Here is a 19,392-nt window from a genome sequence, read left to right on the forward strand (position 1 = left end):
AAAGATTTTTTTTGGAAATATAAAAGGCTTTTTGAATAATAAAATATCAAAAGGCTTTTTTTTTTTTTTGGCCAGTCCTGTGCCTTGGTGTCAGGGCCTGAGCACTGTCCCTGGCTTCTTCCCGCTCAAGGCTAGCACTCTGCCACTTGAGCCACAGCGCCACTTCTGGCCGTTTTCTGTATATGTGGTGCTGGGGAATTAAACCCAGGGCCTCATGTATATGAGGCAAGCACTCTTGCCACTAGGCCATATCCCCAGCCCATCAAAAGGCTTAAAAAAAAAAAAAAAAAAAAGCATCCATGGACAATTTAACCTTGAATTTCATGTGCTTCTGGGGTACCATGCAAGATCAAGAGGTAGCTAATTAAAGCCAAGGTAACAACCTTAGTAATCTATTCCTAAAAGGTTATCAACTAGGAGCTAGTTAAATGATCACTTAGGGTTTAGGGTAGTTGATATAAAAATCTCCATGTGGGGGAGAGTGATTAGATAAAAGACCCTTTGCCTATTAAGCTCATTCTAGGTCCTGGCACTAAGCCATGCCATATGCTGTAAGGAATGTCCCAGCTGTCACTGGTAGCTTGCTCCCCTCTGTGTCCCTAGACTCTTCCTCAGGGCCTGTGTCTGGACACTTTCTCTGCAGGGGAGAGTCCTCTCTTGTCTTCCGTCTGGCCTGCAGTGACCTTTGTCTTCTAGGTAGGCATTGAGGATAATCCTCCAGGTACAGACGCTTTTCAGCCTTCCTTTGCTGGGACTTCAACTTCACTCCTCCAGCCTCACTTCCCATCTCCCCTCTAGTGCACCAACCACAGTGCTCACTCTTCAATTTCCTGATGCTAGCTTAGAGCAGAGAAAGCCTTGGGCTTCTCCCCAGGCAGTGGGAACAGCCGTCAGGAAAGGGAATTCACCTCTTTTCTCTGTTGGGGATGGATGCAGTTCTAGCTTCCAGAATTCCCCCAGACCAGGGGGTTCTCCTGGTGGGTCACGACTCATGGGAAGAACCACCTGAGAATGGAGACCTTCTGTGCCGTGCAGGCCCAGAAGACGGCTCTCCAGAGCCTGGCCCCGGGAGAGGCCACGCTAGAATAACGCAGTACTCAAGCAGAACCCGGGGATGGGGTACGTCTCTACGCACTCCCACTGCACTCCAGGCTGGGCGCCAAGCCCGCGTGAAGCTTGTCTCATGCCGTCTTCGCGGGCATCTTAGGAGAAACGCTGTAACAAGCAGCGTGTTGCACCACACAACAAGGAGGCCATGATGGACAGCAGCGAATGAATTCACCTTCAGGGCTCGGGGGGGCCTCCACTTTAACTGATATTGTTTATTTCCTCCTTCTGCCTGTCACCTAGCTAGGAATGTCCTCCATCTGGTTCTTCCCTTTGGGCCTCCAGAGCATGCATGTTGGGTCAGCTGAGTCCCCATTCTTGGTGGGCTTCTGCCTGCCATGCTCCCGGGAAATAGAAGCCTCAAGGGATGAATCAGAATGGAGGTCAAGTGCACACAGGAAGTACAGAAGGGAGTCAGTCCTATCCACAGTCCCTTCTAGCCCGGGGCCTGACTTCCTCTAGGCCCAGCTTCTGAGACCCTGGGGCACCGATCTCAAGGCAGAGACTAAACAAGCTGGGGTCCGAGAGGTCCGATTCCTTCCGTTACTTCTTGACTGTGCTCAGATGCCTTCCTACTTCTTGCTCCTGACCCCGTGTGATTTTTCTTTAAGGGTCTTGTTTGTGTTGCACGGATAAAAAGCTTTCTGACCCACTGTCATCAGGTCCTTTCCTCACTGATCCATCCTGGAGCTTCTCGGCCATACGTATACACCATACACAACCCACGAGACACAGTCCAACGCACATATTCACACAACACACACATGCACACACACACACACACATTCATAGCCACACATCACACAATACGCATCCCATGCTCACACCGCAACACACCACACACACACACACACCTACACACAGGGTCCTCTCACCTATCACATGGTCTCTGTACACACACCTCCCACTTACATTTGCACCCACACTCTCACACCCCTTGCCACATCCATCACCTTCACTCATTGGTACCCCACCCACCCTGGGGTACCAGTTGCCACAAACGTAATCCTAGCTCTTCAGCCATGCAAATGGCAGTGCCCTGTTATACATAGACTTTCCGGCTGGCTTCTGACATGTCAGGCCGTTTGCTGGATGGAAGCTGCTCTGAGCATTAGGGGTGGGGCAGGACAGGGCAGGGCTGCTGGCCCGCCCCCTCACCCACTTCCTCCACACCTGTGCAGCTCCCCACATTCTACAGCCACCACACAGCTTGTTTTGTGTCTTGGAGAACATGTGATGAAAGCTGGTGTGTGTGGGCGAATGGGAAGTGGTGAACACGCACCCCGGAGGCTGGCGGTCCTATGCAAACAGCTGGGATCCTGAAGAGCCCAAAGAGGCTGCAGTGCCTGGAGGGGGAGCCTGGCCCTCCCACATGGTGGAGTGGAAAACCTGGGAAGGGGGCCCTGGAGATCCTTGGCTGTAAAGGGCTCACAGAAATGGGTGTCGTAATGGCTAGGTGAGGCAGGACAGAGACTACCTTCGTGTCATCTGTGAGCAATTTGAGGCTCAGTAAAGCTTGAGTCCTAATGTTCCTCCATGATACCTCATGAACTCAGCGTCTCCCTCTTTCCCCTTGTCCGTGGATCTTCTGCTGGGGCACGCGAAGGGACAGCTCTTGCGACTTAGCGGCAGAGTTGCTATGGTCAGTGGTCAGTGCTCCGTGTCTCAGCAGGAAGGAGGCACCTCGTGGAAACAGCTGGGGGCAGGTGGCAGCTTAGGGATGGCAGAGGCTCTGGACAAGCTGTGGGTGAGACCCCAGCAATGATGTTCTGTGTGAGGAAATGCACCAGGAGTCATCCAATCGCAACCTCACTGAGGCTCAGAGAAAAATGGACAGTTGCTCCAAGTCTGTGGTTAGCAGCCCCCAACATCGCAGATGCTAAGCAGTGTTTGTCAAGTGTGGCTGAGGCGCAAGGACCACCGCCAGCGTCTTCCAGCCAAGCCTCTGCCCGCACAGCCTTCCAGAGACGAGGAGGGTTGGTGACGAGTGTCTTCGGCTCCGAAGACTGGGATAAAATCAATGACTCAAGGTCAGGAGCCGACTAGGATACACAAAGCTCGCACACAGCCACATGCTTCCTCTCGAATGTGGAAGCTGGATCAAAAATACACCCAGGCATGAAATATTAAACAGGACTCCATCCATCCATCCATACACCGTGAGAAAAAAATGGAGGATACTCTTAGGGGAGGACCACAAATCCCAACGCCTACGTGCCCCTGATCATACAAAATTATGTAATATTCACCAAGATGAACTCTAGGAAATGGAAGCAAGAGGTTTTTTTCCCCCTTTGTTGTTGTTTTTCTTTCCTTTTCTTTCTGCCTTATTTGTTTCTCTGAATTTGGGAGGGAAAGGGGGCACAGAAATGGAGGAACAAAGGGTGAACAAATGCAGCAATAGTACTCGCTGGACACTATGTTGAAAATGAACTATGTAACTTGTGGGTGGGATGGGAAGGAAAAACTGGGAGAGAGCGAGGGAAGGGGTGATACTGTCCAAACAGTGTGCTCTTTACCTGACTTGTGTAACTGTAACCCCTCTGTACATCACCTGTATAATAAAATAAAATAGAATATAGCATACCATAGCATACCACAGCATACCATAGCATACCATATCATAACATTACATAACATGTGTGCCAAGGCAATGAAATCCACTGTTCACTGGCAAGGAACCAGATGGCCCTGGTGGCTGCATGCAGTCTTGAGAGCTTCCTAGAGGCTCTTTGAACCCCGGTTGACCCATCTCATGTAACCTGTTTTCTCCACCCCTGACTTCCGCTGTGGTTTGCTGTCATTTTCTTTTTTAGTCTAAGAGTAGTTAGCGAACATGACGGGTTGTCGTTTCCTCATTTTTATGCTATTGCCCCTCAAGAGGATCAGAATCTCCATCAAGCTCACCATTGCGCAGGGCTCCTGGGTGAGGAGCAGGTATCCGGCCCCCTCGGGAGCTCTTGAGTGGCATCGGGCTCTGGAAAGAACCATGGAACTCTGGCTTTGGTCCCTTTACTTCCTGCCAGGTAAGTGCTTTGGGAAAACACTTCCAGTTTTTTTTTGTTTTTTTTTTTTTAAGGATTGAAATGACCATAAAGATTCAATTGCCAGGCACCTCCGTCTGGGACATTTCTAGACAGATCCAGGTGCCAGTCAGTATATTGGGCAGAAGGAGGATGGAGGCCTCCAAGCAGCCTTAAAGGCCCTCCCCATTCCTTTCTAGTGGTTCCCCTCTCCAGGCACTGCTCAGGTAAGATTTATCTATCAAGGGCATTCTCCTGGATACCTTCTGTATGTTTGTTTGTTTGCTTTTGCCAGTCCTGAGGCTTAAACTCAGGGCCTGGGTACTGTCCTCGAGCTCTTTTTGCTCAAGGCTAGCACTCTACCACTCGAGCCACAGCAGCATTTCTGGTTTTTTCTGCGTATGTGGTACCAAGAAATTGAACCCAGGGCTTCATGCATGCTGGACAACCGCTCTACCACTAGGCCAAACTCCTGGCCCCTCTCCTGGATACTTTCTTTGCCTACTGTACTGGGATCCTGAAGGAGGCACCTCTAAAATTTTGTTCCTACCTCTACTTTCTCTTTGTTTATGTTTTTCTTTTCCATACTTGAAATTCCAGCTTTTAGATGAATGAAGATCCTCTACTCTTTCCAACAGCTTGAATCTATTTTCTGATTCCATAATTCATACCAAAACTTTCTTCTGACACCTCCACTTCAACTTCCCTACGAGATGTGAAACACAGCCAGCCTAACACCTTGCCTCAAGCTCCTCACTGGTCACCATGAGAGGCAGCTATTCCACCTGGCCTACGTATCTCTAACATCATTACAGAATAGTGGGTTGCTGTTTTTTTTCCTGCCATTTCCTGCCTTTTATTCCCATAAAGACTGGGTCAATCAGTGGCTGATTCCTGTGTTATCTAGATCCATATTTACCAGGCTAAGGTGTGATCATCAGAAGGAAAAGAAAAGAAAACACACTCATCCTATAATTATCCTTCCTACTTTTCTCAAGGTAGCTGGGAGGGCAGTTCCAAATGGATCTTGACTTTAATCGCGGGATTGCCCTTGTGAAAACTGCAGTGGCCTCCACTGCTTACTAATTAAATATACTTACCATGCCTTCCCCCAAACCAAACAGGACTCTCCCTTGAACTAATGCTAACATTCCTACCACCGTGCCCTTCCTCAGGCTATTCTTGCTGCCAGAAACATCCTTCCTCTCACCTTCACTGCTGTGGGTTTTGTATTGCATCTCAAGCACCATTTCTTCTCATAGACACTTCTGAGTGCCAATCACTGATCACGTTCGGACTGTAGCTCAGTGTGAGTTTATATTCTTTGCTTTATTAAATGATAAATTCCTCAAGGGTCAACTGGTTTCATATCCATACTTTAGAATGTCTTGAATATGGAAGAAACACAAATACTTGTTATGTTGTTGTTGTTGTTTTTAAAAGAATGAAGTACATTGAAAGGCCAAAGGTATGGAATTTAAATGCACTTACGGGAGACTCTGGGAAGTAGAGAGAGGCATGTGTACAACAGATGGTCAGCTGAACATAGGCCCCAGAAAGAAGAGGAAGGAAAGAGTGGAAGATGGAAAGGTATAAAGGGTGCTTAGCTTATGCCTCCACAGCCTTCCTAATGAGCCCCACCATTCAGGATTCTGCTCCAGGCCCCGGCCTGTCTAGCCATGCCCAATGCTCCTGGGTAAAGAGCACGCAGGTCCAGGATGGAACCCCAAGCTCACATTCATTTCTCCCCTGCTAGAGCTGGAATTCCTCATCCAGGTGACTCTGGGCCCACCTTCAAGGCACAAGCTTCTATCCTGGGTCTTTCTCCTGAGGCTGACACCTGGCCTATGAAAGTGGCCATGGTGTCTATCTGGGAAGGAAGTAGGCGTGGGAAGTTGTACATTCAGACTAGTGTGTCCACTCTGTCTATACCAGGACCCTTGTGGTGTAAGCAAGGCTCATGGATGGAAAGAGAAGGCAGAGGGACCACAGGCGAGGGACAGGAAACTTGGGGCCACTTTCCCCTGCACGACGGTGTTATAAAGTGAACATCCGGTATGATTTTGCTAAGATGGGGAGAAAATAAATATTTTCTTCAACAGTTTATTAGCTCAATTATAACTATTAACGATTCAGACAGGTGGCATTTGGACCTTCATTTGCATTGTTACCCTAGGTCCTACAAATGTAGGAGTGGGCCTATCCCTGGAGCCCAGGGCGGTAGACACACACACTGACTGGATCCCAATGAGGAGTAACAGTGTGGGACGTGGGCTTGCAAACCTCTTAGTATCTTCACCTTAATAATAATAATAATACATATATTTAATGTTGTGACCCAGTGCACATACACATACATGTGTACACATACACACATATCATACACCTACAATGAATTTCTGGGTCATTAATATGAGGGTAAGTTTGGATGAATGGTAGCTCCGTTCTGAGAGGGAGAGAAGAACAGGGTTGGGAAGTGGAATCAGGAATTCTCTTGTGGCTGTTATGGTAGCTTCTTAGATATTCCAGCGGAGTCCATATGGGTTGATGTCAGAGGGGCAGGGCAGGAGCTAGAAATAAGACATGAATGGAAGCAAATAGACAGAGGAAAGATATACACTGTCTTCGTTTAAAGCCATTGCATCTTTGATCATAGTTTAGGAAGAGTGGAGTATTTTCCACAACTCTAACATATAGTTACATCCAATTATATATGAAGAGAAAGCACACACAAGTGTATTTGTGTGTGTGTGTGTGTGTGTGTGTGTGTGAGAGAGAGAGAGAGAGAGAGAGAGAGAGAGAGAGAGAGAGAGAGAGAGAGAGAGAGAGTCCTGGGCACTGTGTCTGAGCATTTTTTTTTTCTCAAGGCTACCTCTCTACCACTTGAGCCGGAAGTTCATTTCTGCCTTTTGAGGGAGATTGGAGTTAATTTATTGGAGATAAGAGCCTCACAGACTTTCCTTCCCGAGCTGGCTTTGAATTGTGATCCTCACATCTCAGCCTACTGACTAGCTAGGATTACAGGCATGAGCCACTAGTGCCTGGTAAGAGTGAGTTTTAAAACCACACAGCTCCTCACCTCTATCAGAGCTACTGAAATTTCCAGTCTTCATTTTTACATGTAGTTATTTATACAGGATGGAAGAAGTATAGAGGGAAACTATGTTCCTTTAGAATATAGATTCCACACACACACCCATGGGCTGGGACTATGACCTAGTGGCAAGAGTGCTTGCCTCGTATACATGAAGCCCTGGGTTCAATTCCTCAGCACCACATTCATAGAAAAGGGCCAGAAATGGTGCTGTGGCTCAAGTGGTAGAGTGCTAGCCTTGAGCAAAAAAGAAACCAGGGGCAGTGCTCAGGCCCTGAGTTCAAGCCCCAGGACTGGCAAATATATATATGTATGTATATGTATTAAGCAATTAGGTTGTTAAGATCCTCTGTTAAGAATATCATAGACATATTCTAGTTCTTACATATGAGAGAAACCATGCAACCTACTTTTCTTTGGGTTTGGCTTACTTCACTTAACATAATTTCCAAGTCTTTCCATTTCCTCGTAAAAGGAGCAATGTCACTTTCTGATGGAGACATAGAATTCCATTGTGTATATGTACCACATCTTCTTGATCCATTCATCTACTGAGGGGCATCTGGGGTTCCATATCTTCACTATGGTAAATAGTGCTGCAATGAACATGGCTGTGCTGTTAATTTTTTTATTTTTATTAATTTTTGTCTTTCATCTCTCTTAATTTTCTGTACCTTGTGTCTTGTACTTGTTCTGTAGTTCTGTGTCTTGTATATAAGATTATTCAACCAGGGGAAGGGAAAGGGAATCACAGAAATAATAGGTCAAAGGACAAAATAATATAACAAATGATACTCACTTAACAATAGGTTGGATATCAACCTTACAACTTGGGGGAGGGAGGGGAGTAGAAAGGGGTAAGTGGGAAAACAAAGGATCTGGTAACATTGTCTAAAAATGAATGTAATCATTACCTTACTTATGTAACTGTAAACCCCTTGCTCATCACCTTTTCAATAAAGACAAAAATTAAAATATAGACAGAGATCCCTGCCAGAGATCGGAGGGATTGAAGTTCAAAGAGAAAAGTTTATGTGACTCTTATCTCCCAGTAACCAGCAAAAAGTCAGGTGTGGAGGTGCGGCTCAAGTGGTAGAGTGCCAGCCTTGAGTGGAGAAGCCAAGAGACAGATCAAAGTGCTGAGTTCAAGCCCCAATGTACAGTGCGTGTGCAGTGAGACTTCATAGGCAATGGCCCCATCGCTTCTCTCTCTTCCCCCGTTCCACTGTGTGACACCCTGCTCTTAAGCCTCCCCTCCCAGCCCCCGCTTCTGGCTGGGTTAGACTCATTCAAAAACATTCATGGGTTTCCACGTTCGGGGCTGAGCTGCTCAGCTCCGGGCTCAGCTTTCCACACAGGTGTGGGCTGTCTGGGTGCAAAGGGTAATTCATGCCCCCCACCCCCACCCCCACCTGATTAGTCCTCATGAGAAGGTCACCCTTCCGTCGCCGCAGTCCTGTTGCGGTTCTGCCTGGCTTTTCTATCTGGGCCCTCTCCATCGCTTTCCACATTAACGTCAGCTCCACTTGTAGAACCCAGTGAGCTCCTGTAGGCACCAACTTTCCAACCCCACTGCTTTATCCGGTCTACATTCTGCCCTCTAGCAGGAATGCCCCCAATCCAGAAGCTTCCAGCCCTGCTGCTCTCTGACCCTTTTCTTGACTCTCATTTGACTAGACTTGGAGCTATTCTGAGCATACAGTCCAGATACAGCTAGTCACTGTGACGTCCTGCGTCCAAGGACATGCTCTGGTCTCTCTTGTATCCCCACTGTTACGGCGACTTTTTTCCTTGCCATTTAGACTCCTCTCTGCTCTAGTCCTCTAACCTCACTCCAACACACACACACACACTTTACCCTGCAAATCTTCTTCCTAGAAATACACAAACACTATGAGACCCACTTAGCTGACAGGTCATCATCCCAGCTTTTACCCTCTTCTGTACCAGCCAAACTGCATTAGACTGGCTTTCTCTTACTCACTGCTTAAACTTTTTTTAAGAGTTAGATGCATGTAATCTTATAACAAGTTTGACATTATTCTTGATTTTGTTTTAAGGTTAGATTTATTATTATTATTTTTTTTTTTTTTGGCCAGTCCTGGACCTTGGACTCAGGGCCTGAGCACTGTCCCTGGCTTCTTTTTTTGCTCAAGGCTAGCACTCTGCCACTTGAGCCACAGCACCACTTCTGGCCATTTTCTGTATATGTGGTGCTGGGGAATCCAACCCAGGGCCTCATGTATACGAGGGAAGCTCTCTTGCCACTAGGCCATATCCGCAGCCCCTTAAGGTTAGATTTATGAAATAAATGAGTATTAATTACATGTTACAAATTCTGGAAAGTATACATCATTTTTAGAAAGAAAATCAATAAATGCTTAGCTTATTATAACTATTATTATGTTATAACTATATTAACTATATATTAACTAAATATATCATTGTATTATAATTATATTAACTATTAATATTATAACTATTATATTATTATAAATAAGAAATCCAACAAAAGCAATTTTCCAACCTTTTTATTAATTAATTAATTTATTCATTGTCAAAGTAATGTCCATAGGTGTTATAGTTTCATACATAAGGCGGTGAGTACATTTTTATCACACTCCTCCGTTTTTCTCCCTCCTTCCTTACTCCCCAGTTCCCTCCCCCACCCTCCCCCAGGTTGTGCAGTTGGTGTACAGCATAATGTCTTGTAAGTGTGGCTGTTGCATTGGTTCGCCTTGTACCCTGTGTCTTTCCATTTTGGTGTTCCCCTTCTGCCTAAGCTTTTTAATGGTAGGGATTTTTAATATACATCTCTCTTACTCCTCTCCAACACACACGCCCACATAGGTGTGCACTCACATTCACACACGTCCTTTCTTCCCCTCCTACGAGTTCCCTCCCTCAGGGGGGAGCACGGCCTTTCTTGACCGCTTTTCCTTCCCATTCCTTCCGGTCACAGCTTGCACTGCACCTCTTCCAGAAAGCCTCGCTCCACCTCTTCACTCTCTCTCAGCAACTCAGATCAGGGGCCCCTGCTTGCTCCTCCCAAGGTGCCCTGTGCCTATCTCCATCATGTCTCCGTGCCACGGTGTCTGTCTGATTTGTACGCAAATGAAAGGCTTTCCATACCTACTTGTTGGACGTTTGAAGACAGAGAACTGGTGTAAGGAACAGGTGGCTGGACAAGACTGAGCAAAACAAAACTGAAAAGGAGAGTTTGCTGCAGTGTAACTCTACCACACACCCCAACTCTACCACACCACCCTAAAATAACTTGCTGGGGTGTAAACCATCGCGGGAGGTGGGGATCACCCAAAGCATAGGAGTTCTCCTTTGGCGGGGCATGTGTAGTTTTGACTATATTCTCAGAGGAAAGATATCTCCATCCCTATGTGTTTAGTAATGAGGCTAGGTCTGGGAATAAGGGGCAAGTAAAGGCTGGGAGATAGGGCTGGGCTGGGCATGGAGCTAGCCTGAGGCTGTGACTGAGTTGGGCATGAGAAGAGGCTAAGGATGAGGCCAAGCTAGAGATCACCATAGTGAGGGCACTGAGGGCTGGCTGACACTGGGCTGATGAGGGGGACGGGGCTGGGGCTGAGGATGAGTGTGAGGTTGGATTGGTGCCTAGGGTGAAGAGATGACTCGGGGTATGGAAGCTGCTGGGTTGAACTATAGATGTGGATGGACCTTTTCCTGTATCAACTCTCTCTTCTTTGCAGTATCTGGGGCTCTGAGGGTCCTCCCAGAAGTCCGGCTGGATGGAGAGCTGGGTGGGTCCATTATCATCCAGTGCCCACTTCCTGGCATACACAGCAGGATGTACCTGTGCCGGCAGATGACCGAGCCTGGGAGCTGTACTACTGTGGTGTCCAACATGTTCACCAAGAAGGAGTACTGGAACCGAGTCACCCTGGAACCATGCTCAGACAAGAATCTCTTCGTAGTAGAGATAATGAAATTGACCGAAAGTGACAGCGGCATCTATGCCTGTGGGTGGGGCAGGTACACAGACTTGGGAAAGACCCAGAAAATCATCCTGAATGTACACAATGGTAGGTGCCCCAGCTGCGTGAATGCTCAGGTCACCCGGGAAATGTGTTCATCTAACGGGAACAATCCCTGGGCTATTACGTTATTGTTGTGCTAGCCCGTCCAGTAACAGCTAGGACCCTCAAAGCTGAATGTCGTAGGCACTTCATCTCTGGGCCGTGAAATTTTCTATCCAACAGTGGATGGAAGGAAAAAGATGGGGGTTGTCTAGGCGTTAGCCCATCCTGCCTGCGGCTTGAGGAGAAATGGAAGGCATGAGATTGGGGACAGGCTCCAAGGCTGAAGAAAATTCAAAAAAGGGACATGAGAAATATCAGAAATGAATATAAAAGATACTCATTTATTGAGCCACATTTTAAGAAACATTTATCATTGTTTGTAAATCACAATTAGTATTATTTATCTTGCATCCTGCCTTTATCTTCCTCTTTTGCTGCACCAGTGCAGCATAATTCTGCAATTTACGGTCCATGTATCTCTGATGATTTTGTAAGAAATGTTGCATCAGTTAAAGAGAGAATATTTCCTTCTGAGAAGCCCCAAGCCCATTTCATTCCCTGCTCATCCTCAGCTCCTCACTGCAATCTACCCCAGCTGAGTCAGCATCTATTAATACCCACCATCCTTTCTCCAGGCCTCCTCCATTCCCCCAAGATAACCACCATATTTCTCTTGCCTCCAGCAGCGTATGAGCCATTCTTGGAAGAGGAAAAGATTTCGGGGTCTTCAGAATGGCTGCACAGCTTTCTGCACGTGCAGATCCCCAAGAGGCTCCAGGGGGCTGTGCAAACCAATTCTGGATTCCTTGCTGCAGGTCAGTCTACCAAAACAAAGAGTGGGAAAGATGGGGCTGGGGAGGGAATGTTGTGACATTGTGAAAAATGGAGGACAGATGTGTTCATCTTGTAGCGCAGAGCCGAGTCACACGTGTATTTCCCTACCTTAAGAGAAGGAATCGCTGTGAGATCCGTTCATATCTTCCAAAGCCAGCGCTGTTGCAGGACTTACACATCACCACCAGGTGGCACCACAATACCGAAGTCTGTGTTCATTCACAAAATCTAGATTCCCTTTTGAATGACTGCCCACACCCTGATTGTCCCCACACTTCCCTACTGAAGATCCTCGAGCTTCCTTCTACCTACAGGGTACCTGTTAGTGATTTTAACAAGTCAATTTTGTAATTAAAAGGTGAATCTCATACTAACAGTAACTTCATATTTCAGAATCGTTTTCCAGTTTTAAATACAGTCTGACATACACCTGTTTCATCATATCTTCACACGTATCCTATGTGAAAGATACACTAGTGGGCTGCTGGGTGCTAGAATGGTATAACTGGGCAGGTCATGGAGCCATGGGTGTGACCGACAGGAATAGTGTTGAGGGAATAAATAGGCACACACACACACACACATAGCAGTAGGTAGTGTGAGACTAGAACTATAAACAGAGGAGGGTCAGTTTTCTCCCTGGGAAGTTAGCGAAGGTTTCCCAAGGAAGTGGTGCTTGAAGCGAATGCTCAGGGCATTAATACAGTGTAGATTACACATTGGGGAGACATCTGGGCCATGAGAACGTCAAAAGCAAAGGCAGTCTGGACAGAAGGAAAGAGCTTCATGAAGTCTCTGAAGACTAGAGAACATTGTATGTATGAAAAAATGCTTTCTTTCCCCCTACCATCTCCTGCAGTTACCACCCCAGCTGAAAGCACTGAGGGCTCTCCAGCCCACCACGCCTCCCCCACCACGCCAGCAGCTCACTATGCTGGAGTTTCCAGAACATCTTCAGTAGCAGCTGCCCAGCCCTCAACTCCTCCAACAACCACTGCCTCACAAAACCCTACTCAGGAGGGAATGTTCAGGCCCCAAGTGACCAACTACCACACCAGGGAGAGGTAAGAGGCTTCACCATCCAGGACAGACCCCAACCCAGGCAAAGCAAGCTAGATTTAAGAGAGCTTCAGAGATCATCCATCAATGTCCACTTCTTGGCTCTGTCACCAGAAGGCCGCTGCAAAATATACTAACTATAAATGGGTCACATCACCTCAGTTCTATTAACAAGAACGCCCTGGCCAATCCTCCAAACACTGACCTTGTAGGATGAAATGAGGTATCTTTCAGTCGCTCAGGTTCATTCAAATCTGTTTTGATGGATGGAGAAGAACTACATGAGAATGAAGTTAAGGAAAGCTACTAAACCACTGACTTTTAAAAAATTGCTTTCATCTTTTTAATTTTTTTTCAAACATGGCTACCAGGGAAATTGAAATTACATGGTGACATACTTTGCTATTGGATTGCATTGTTGAAGTTTGCCCTGCAGTGGACCACTAGGTGGCAGAATCACAGCAAATGCACACACACACAGTTCTCAATAATTGGGATTACTTCTGCCTGAGCAAATATAAACATGTTAGGGAGGAAAAAGACATCTCACATCGTTTGGGATCTATAAATGGGGAAACTGAGACCATGAGAGCTAACTAAGTAGTTTCAAAAGAAATCGGGACACTTGATTACCAGTTTGGGTAATTCACACCCATCTACAGGTTTTACTACAGTGTTCACAGCCAGTAAAGGATGCTGTGCTAGCAGTTTGAACCCAAGTCTCTTGTCTCTTTGGGAGACCTGGGGAACTTCTGTTCGCAAAGGGACAAGTCTGTGAGTCATCTCCAAAGGAAGAGTAGCCACCCAAGAGTGCTTCTTTAAACCTTTAAACCTATCTTCCTTGCTAATCTCTCCCCTCTCCCTCTCCCTCTCTCCTTCCCTGCCTAGATCGTTCTACCATCGCCATGGCTCACGGTCAGGGAGCTGGGACCAAGGGTTTCACATCCTGGTACCAACCATCCTGGGCCTTCTCCTGCTGGCCCTTCTGTGGCTGGTGATCAAAAGAGCCATTCGAAGGAGGAAAGGTGAGCAGCTGAGCTGGGGCTTGGGTAGGGGGGCGCCGCACCCCCAAGTACCCAGAGCAAGCAGAACCGGCTTGGGCTTCCAAGGAAATGCAGGGTTAGCAGGAGCATCGCTGGCATGTAGGAAGGGGGGGTGGGGGGGACGGTGTCAATGGACTGGAGATGGGAAAGGGGGGTGGGGAGGGGGGAGGGCTTCCGTGGAGGACGAGGCTGTGCCCCCTCCGTTCTGCACACCGCAGGCACTGCGGGGCCCGGAGAGGGGGCGCGGCCTTTAGTTTGGGGGTAGGGACGGTAGGGTGACCACTGAACCACTGGGGCCACTTGTTTTCACCCTTCTTTTCCCTGTGACGGCCGGGAAGCCTTCTCCAGGCAGGTCCGCCGATTGGCACGGAGGGTGCGCACCCCGGAGTCCGTCCAGCAGCCCCGGGCGCAGCGGACCCGGGGGACGCCGCGGCCGCGCTCCCAGAACAACGTGTACAGCGCCTGCCCGAGGCGCCCCCGGGGCCCGGACACCGCCGGTGAGCGGACGCTGGTGGTGGGAGGCTGTGGGGAGCGAGGGGCACACCCGGCGGGGATGCCCTGCCTGCCGGGCGGAATCCGTGCCCGGCGCCTGCAAGCCCGGCACTCCAGCGCCCTAGTCCTCCCGGGGCTTCCCGCAGGGGCCGGCTGGGGCGGGCTGGATGGGGCGGAGCTCTGGCCATGCCCTCATCTCTGCCCTGGGGCGGGGGAGAGGGAGGGACTGACGCTGTGGCCACGCCCTCATCTCAGCCCTGGGGCGGGGCAGGGGAGGGACTGATGCTCTGGCCACGCCCTCATCCCAGCCCTGGGGCAGGGGAGGGACTGACGCTCTGGCCACGCCTCCATCCCAGCCCTGGGGCGGGGGAGAGGAGGGACTGACACTCTGGCCACGCCCTCATCTCAGCCCTGGGGCGGGGCAGGGGAGGGACTGACGCTCTGGCCACGCCTTCATCCCAGCCCTGGGGCGGGGGAGAGGGAGGGACTGACGCTCTGGCCACGCCCCCATCCCAGCCCTGGGGGCGGGGGAGGGACTAACCCTCTGACCACGCCCTCATCTCTTCCCTGGGGTGGGTCGTGGGGAGGGATTGACTCTGGCCACGCCCTCACCTCAGCCCTGGGGCGGGGGGGGGAGGGACTGACACTGGCCACGCCCTCATCTCAGCCTCTCCACCTTAGGACAAGGAGAGGCAGCTCCTTCCCATCTCCCAGCCTCGGTGCCACCCCAGGGCCCTCCGCAGGTAAGCCTAAACTTGGCTCCACCACTAGTTGTCAGCCATCTGCGTGGACGTGAGCGCAGGTAGTCTGGCCTCGCTTTCTCCCAGCATCGTTTCCCAAATGGGGCACAAATTGGGGTCCTTTGCCTCCTTTGGTGGGGTTCAGAAGCCGCTGGCGGTCCAGCAATTGGGGTAGCCTTGGTTTACCTGGCTGTTGGCCAAGCATTTCTCAAGGGGTCAATAGGTGTCGGATGCCCACAGCTTGGTAGAGAATGAAAGGTGGTAACTAACTCTTATACTGATGTGGGAAAGATTCGATTTCTGGAAGGTCCTAAAGGGGTGAAAGCTACCTGGACAGTTTCTTCTCAAAGGGAGGAAAATTTTTTTTTCCCCAGTAAACTCTGATGAGAAAAGTGATTTCCTCATCACCGGGGCAATTAGGCTAGATTTACACAGTGACTTTGTGAGACTTGGGCAAGTTTTAACACCAGCGTGAGGAGGACTCATAAGCCTAGAAATGGGTAGAGGGAACACTCAAGCTTCCATTAAGTAAGAAGCCTTTAAACTGTTCATCCCTCATTTTCCCAAATTAAGAGACATTTGTATTCTCTGAAGTACCTGCAGTCATTAAAACACTTTTTTTAAAAAAAATCCGAAATTCAAAAGGATGTACAAGGAGGTTACAATGTAACATGCCCATCTAACTGTCCAGGGCTTCTTGATCGGTCACAGTCATCAGAAAAGGAATAAAACTGTAAGAGGAGTAAATACGTATTTTAATTAGTATAGACTAAGCTAATGCAACAGGCACGAAAGCACAGAGCTCAGGAAATGGAGAGCAAGTTTCCTCTCAAGGGACAGAGAAGGGGACAAGAAGATGTGGCCAGAGGTGTGTGGTCACCCAGAGACTTCTTTCTCTGCCATCCCCTGGAGTCTTGCCTGGTCTGTAGTCAGTACACAGCCACCGGCACCATGTCCATATTCCTGTGCACAGGGAGAAAGGTGAAGAAAGCTGCTTCGGTAAGACCATGTCCCTAAAGTTTCACAGATGACCTCCGCCGCGTTCCATGTTGCACTGCAACCCGTACCTTCAAGGGAGGCTGAAATCAGAGCTCTGGCTGGCATGCATGTGCCTTACTAAAACGGAGAGAGTGCAGGTCTGCTGCAGTCTTTCCCAGATGCTTGTGTTTGCCCTCACCCACCCATGCTGGAGTAAGCTTCCCACGGCTGAGGAATGGCTGGGCAGGCCCTGTCTGTTCTACCCAGCCACCTGCCTTTCCCTCCAAAGCCACCATGACCAGGCTTTCTCCTGGGGCTGTACCTGGAGGAATCTTATCCTGCCTCCCTCCCGGAGACCCTCATTTCCACTATGAGGGACAAACAACTTCACAGAACAAGTTTACAACAAGGTTCATATGCCTAATGGCTGATGATTATATGTTTCCGAGGGGGTATTTCCTTCTTCTTCTTTTTTTCATACCAAGGCCTTGAGCTTTTTTGCATTCTAACCATTGAGCTGCAACTCCACTTCTGGCTTCTTTGGTAATTAATTGGAGATAGGAGTCTCATAGACTCTGTTGCCCAGTCTATCTTCAGACTGCAATCCTCAGCCTCCCGAGTGGCTCAGGCTGTGAGCCACCAGCGCTCAGCTAGTATTTTAATTTTTAAAGCCTAGCAAATTCCTCTGTTGATGACAGTGGGAGATATATGTGTGTGTGTGTGTGTGTGTGTGTGTGTGTGTGCACGCGTGCACGTAAGTATACATGCACTAGAGCTTGAACTCTGGGCCCCAAGCTCTCACTTGGCTTTCTTACTCAAGGCTGGTGCTCTACCACTTAAGCCACACAACTACATCGAGCTTTTTGCTGGTTAATTAAAAATAAAAGTCTAATGGGCTTTGTCCTGATTGGTTTGGAAGCACGATCTTCAAATCTCAGTCTCCTCGAGTAGCTAAGGTCACTGGCATGAGCCACCAGCCCCAAGCTAGGAGATATATTTTGGAAGCAGGCTACAACTGCTGCTTCCATCTTTCATGAAGTACAAAACGTAAACGTTCCTTGTAGTGAGCACTTGCTGATGCCCACTGGGTTTCTAAGTTCTTAGTACTTGTGTTTAAATACACGATCACAATCCCTACTGCGGGATTCTTGGATGGGCATTACAGTAATTCGGAACTAACCACCCTGAAGGCAGATGATCCTGAAGTTTCTGTCTGGGGATGAAAAGCCCCCTCACCCGTGCGGTCTGCAGTCCCCCTTGTCTTCCCTGCCCAGCCTCAGTGTGGAATGCATTGCCATGCCACGTCATGCCATAGCCTTCCCAAGCCCTGACACAGGTACAAGAGTGACTCACCATACCAGTGAATAACTCCCGACAGAAGAGGCATAGCTATCCCATAAGTCATAGCATCTCATCCTCAGGGAATACTGCTGTATATCTGACTTTGTCTGCTTCAGGCCATGCATGACCACATGACCTCAGTCTGAGCCCCCACTGAGGCATTTCCTGCCCACATTAGATCTGAGTGTTTTCCTGTTATTTGGGGGTGAGACACCACCCTGAAAACCCCCAAGGCTTGGTGAAGTCCAGCCACCTCTGTGTCTTTGCTTTCTAGAACTCAGCAACCGTACCTATACCCACCCACCCAATCCCCATCCCCTGCCGTGAAAACCCCTCTGGAGAGAGACTCAATTCATCTACCCAGATTGAGTGAGGCTTCTTTCATATCCCCAGGAACCTGAGGCTCCCCGTCTCCTTGCCCAGCCTCTGAAAGCCAGCTGTGACTACGTGAGCTTGTGCCATCCGCCTGCTGTCAAGATGGAGGACACCGATTCAGGCGACTACGTCAATATTCCCAACCTGACCCACCTTCCCAGCTGTTCCCTTGGGCCCAGACCTTGGTGCCAATGAGGCTTAACTGTCCACTCATTTCCAATACCCACTCCATCTTTTTGTAGGGTCCTCAGCACCTCCCAGGGCCCAACTCAACTCTCACCCCTGGATCTGTGCCTTGACATGGCACTGTCTTCAGCCAATCTTACATCCTCCTGTTCACCAGCTGGGCTCTGGGCAGGCATGCAGATCATTTGTCCCAGTGCCATCCGCTTCTTTTCCATGCCATCAAACAGGCTGCAGGCTTTGCAAGTATCTTTAGTCACAAGGTCATTGCTTCCCTGACTTCGATTGCCTAGCATCAGGCTGGACCATAGGCATAGCTGTAGCTTCAAAGCCCCTCCCAGGTCTGGTTTCACACAAATAGAATTCCATTGCATGGCTTGGTGAGAATGTGCCCTGATTCTCAGAGCTAGGAAGGGGGCTGGTGTAACACACCAGGGGTGGTCTTTGCCTTCGCCCAGGTTCTGGCATTTGCTCAGGAGCTACTCCCTACCTTCAATCCTCTAGGAAGGCAATGAGATAGTCTAAATTTTTAGACCCCATCTTATTAAAGACATGGGTAGATATGCATGGCTGAATCCTCTTTAAATCTCCTTCACTTGCTATTGATAAATAGCCCGACTCCAGCATCTCCTCTATTTTAGAAAGAACCTGTCATCTTCTTATCCTTCTTGCACATTTAGCAATGCTCCTTGTGCATTTATTTACCTTAACTTGGGCCCATTTTAGTCAACCCAGCCCCCCACTCTGCTTTTAGAAATATATCAGTTCCAGACAACAGAGAGCAAGGTGGGGAGAGAAGCAGCGCGGGTCTCCTGGGGTTCAGGGGACTCTTCAGGAGCATGTCCCCTTCGGAAGCTGAGGCCTCCTACCTTCCGCATAGGCTATTTTCTCTGAAGTGTTTGATGCAAAGTCATACTTGGACATTATCTTTGGATTGATGACAGCTACAAAGTGCAGCCAGAGCTTGGGGCTAGAGGCTGCTTCCTCTTGCCATTGGCCTTTCCAGATACACAGCCCGTCTCCCTGGGCACTCTTCTGAAGTAGAAAAGAAAGGCTTCCCGACCTGAGTTG

The 19,392-nt window shown here is 48.8% G+C and overlaps 1 protein-coding gene across 2 annotated transcripts; it reads left to right on the forward strand.

The window, feature by feature from the left end:
- Nucleotides 1–3,941: 3,941 nt before the first annotated feature.
- Nucleotides 3,942–18,884, forward strand: Fcmr (Fc mu receptor). Of its 2 annotated transcripts, none has more exons than XM_048357475.1 (8): nucleotides 3,942–4,133; nucleotides 10,947–11,279; nucleotides 11,960–12,091; nucleotides 12,970–13,174; nucleotides 14,058–14,194; nucleotides 14,551–14,709; nucleotides 15,386–15,447; nucleotides 18,157–18,884. In XM_048357475.1, the coding sequence occupies exons 1-8, from the start codon at nucleotides 3,944–3,946 to the stop codon at nucleotides 18,331–18,333; spliced, it is 1,395 nt and encodes a 464-aa protein (XP_048213432.1). In that variant the 5' UTR covers nucleotides 3,942–3,943; the 3' UTR covers nucleotides 18,334–18,884. The 2 variants fall into 2 exon arrangements, with proteins under 2 accessions (XP_048213432.1, XP_048213433.1); XM_048357476.1 differs by having other exon boundaries at nucleotides 11,963–12,091.
- The last annotated feature ends 508 nt before the right edge of the window (nucleotides 18,885–19,392 follow it).

Source organism: Perognathus longimembris, chromosome 11 (assembly GCF_023159225.1).
Source record: "Perognathus longimembris pacificus isolate PPM17 chromosome 11, ASM2315922v1, whole genome shotgun sequence".
Classification (NCBI taxonomy): domain Eukaryota; kingdom Metazoa; phylum Chordata; class Mammalia; order Rodentia; family Heteromyidae; genus Perognathus; species Perognathus longimembris.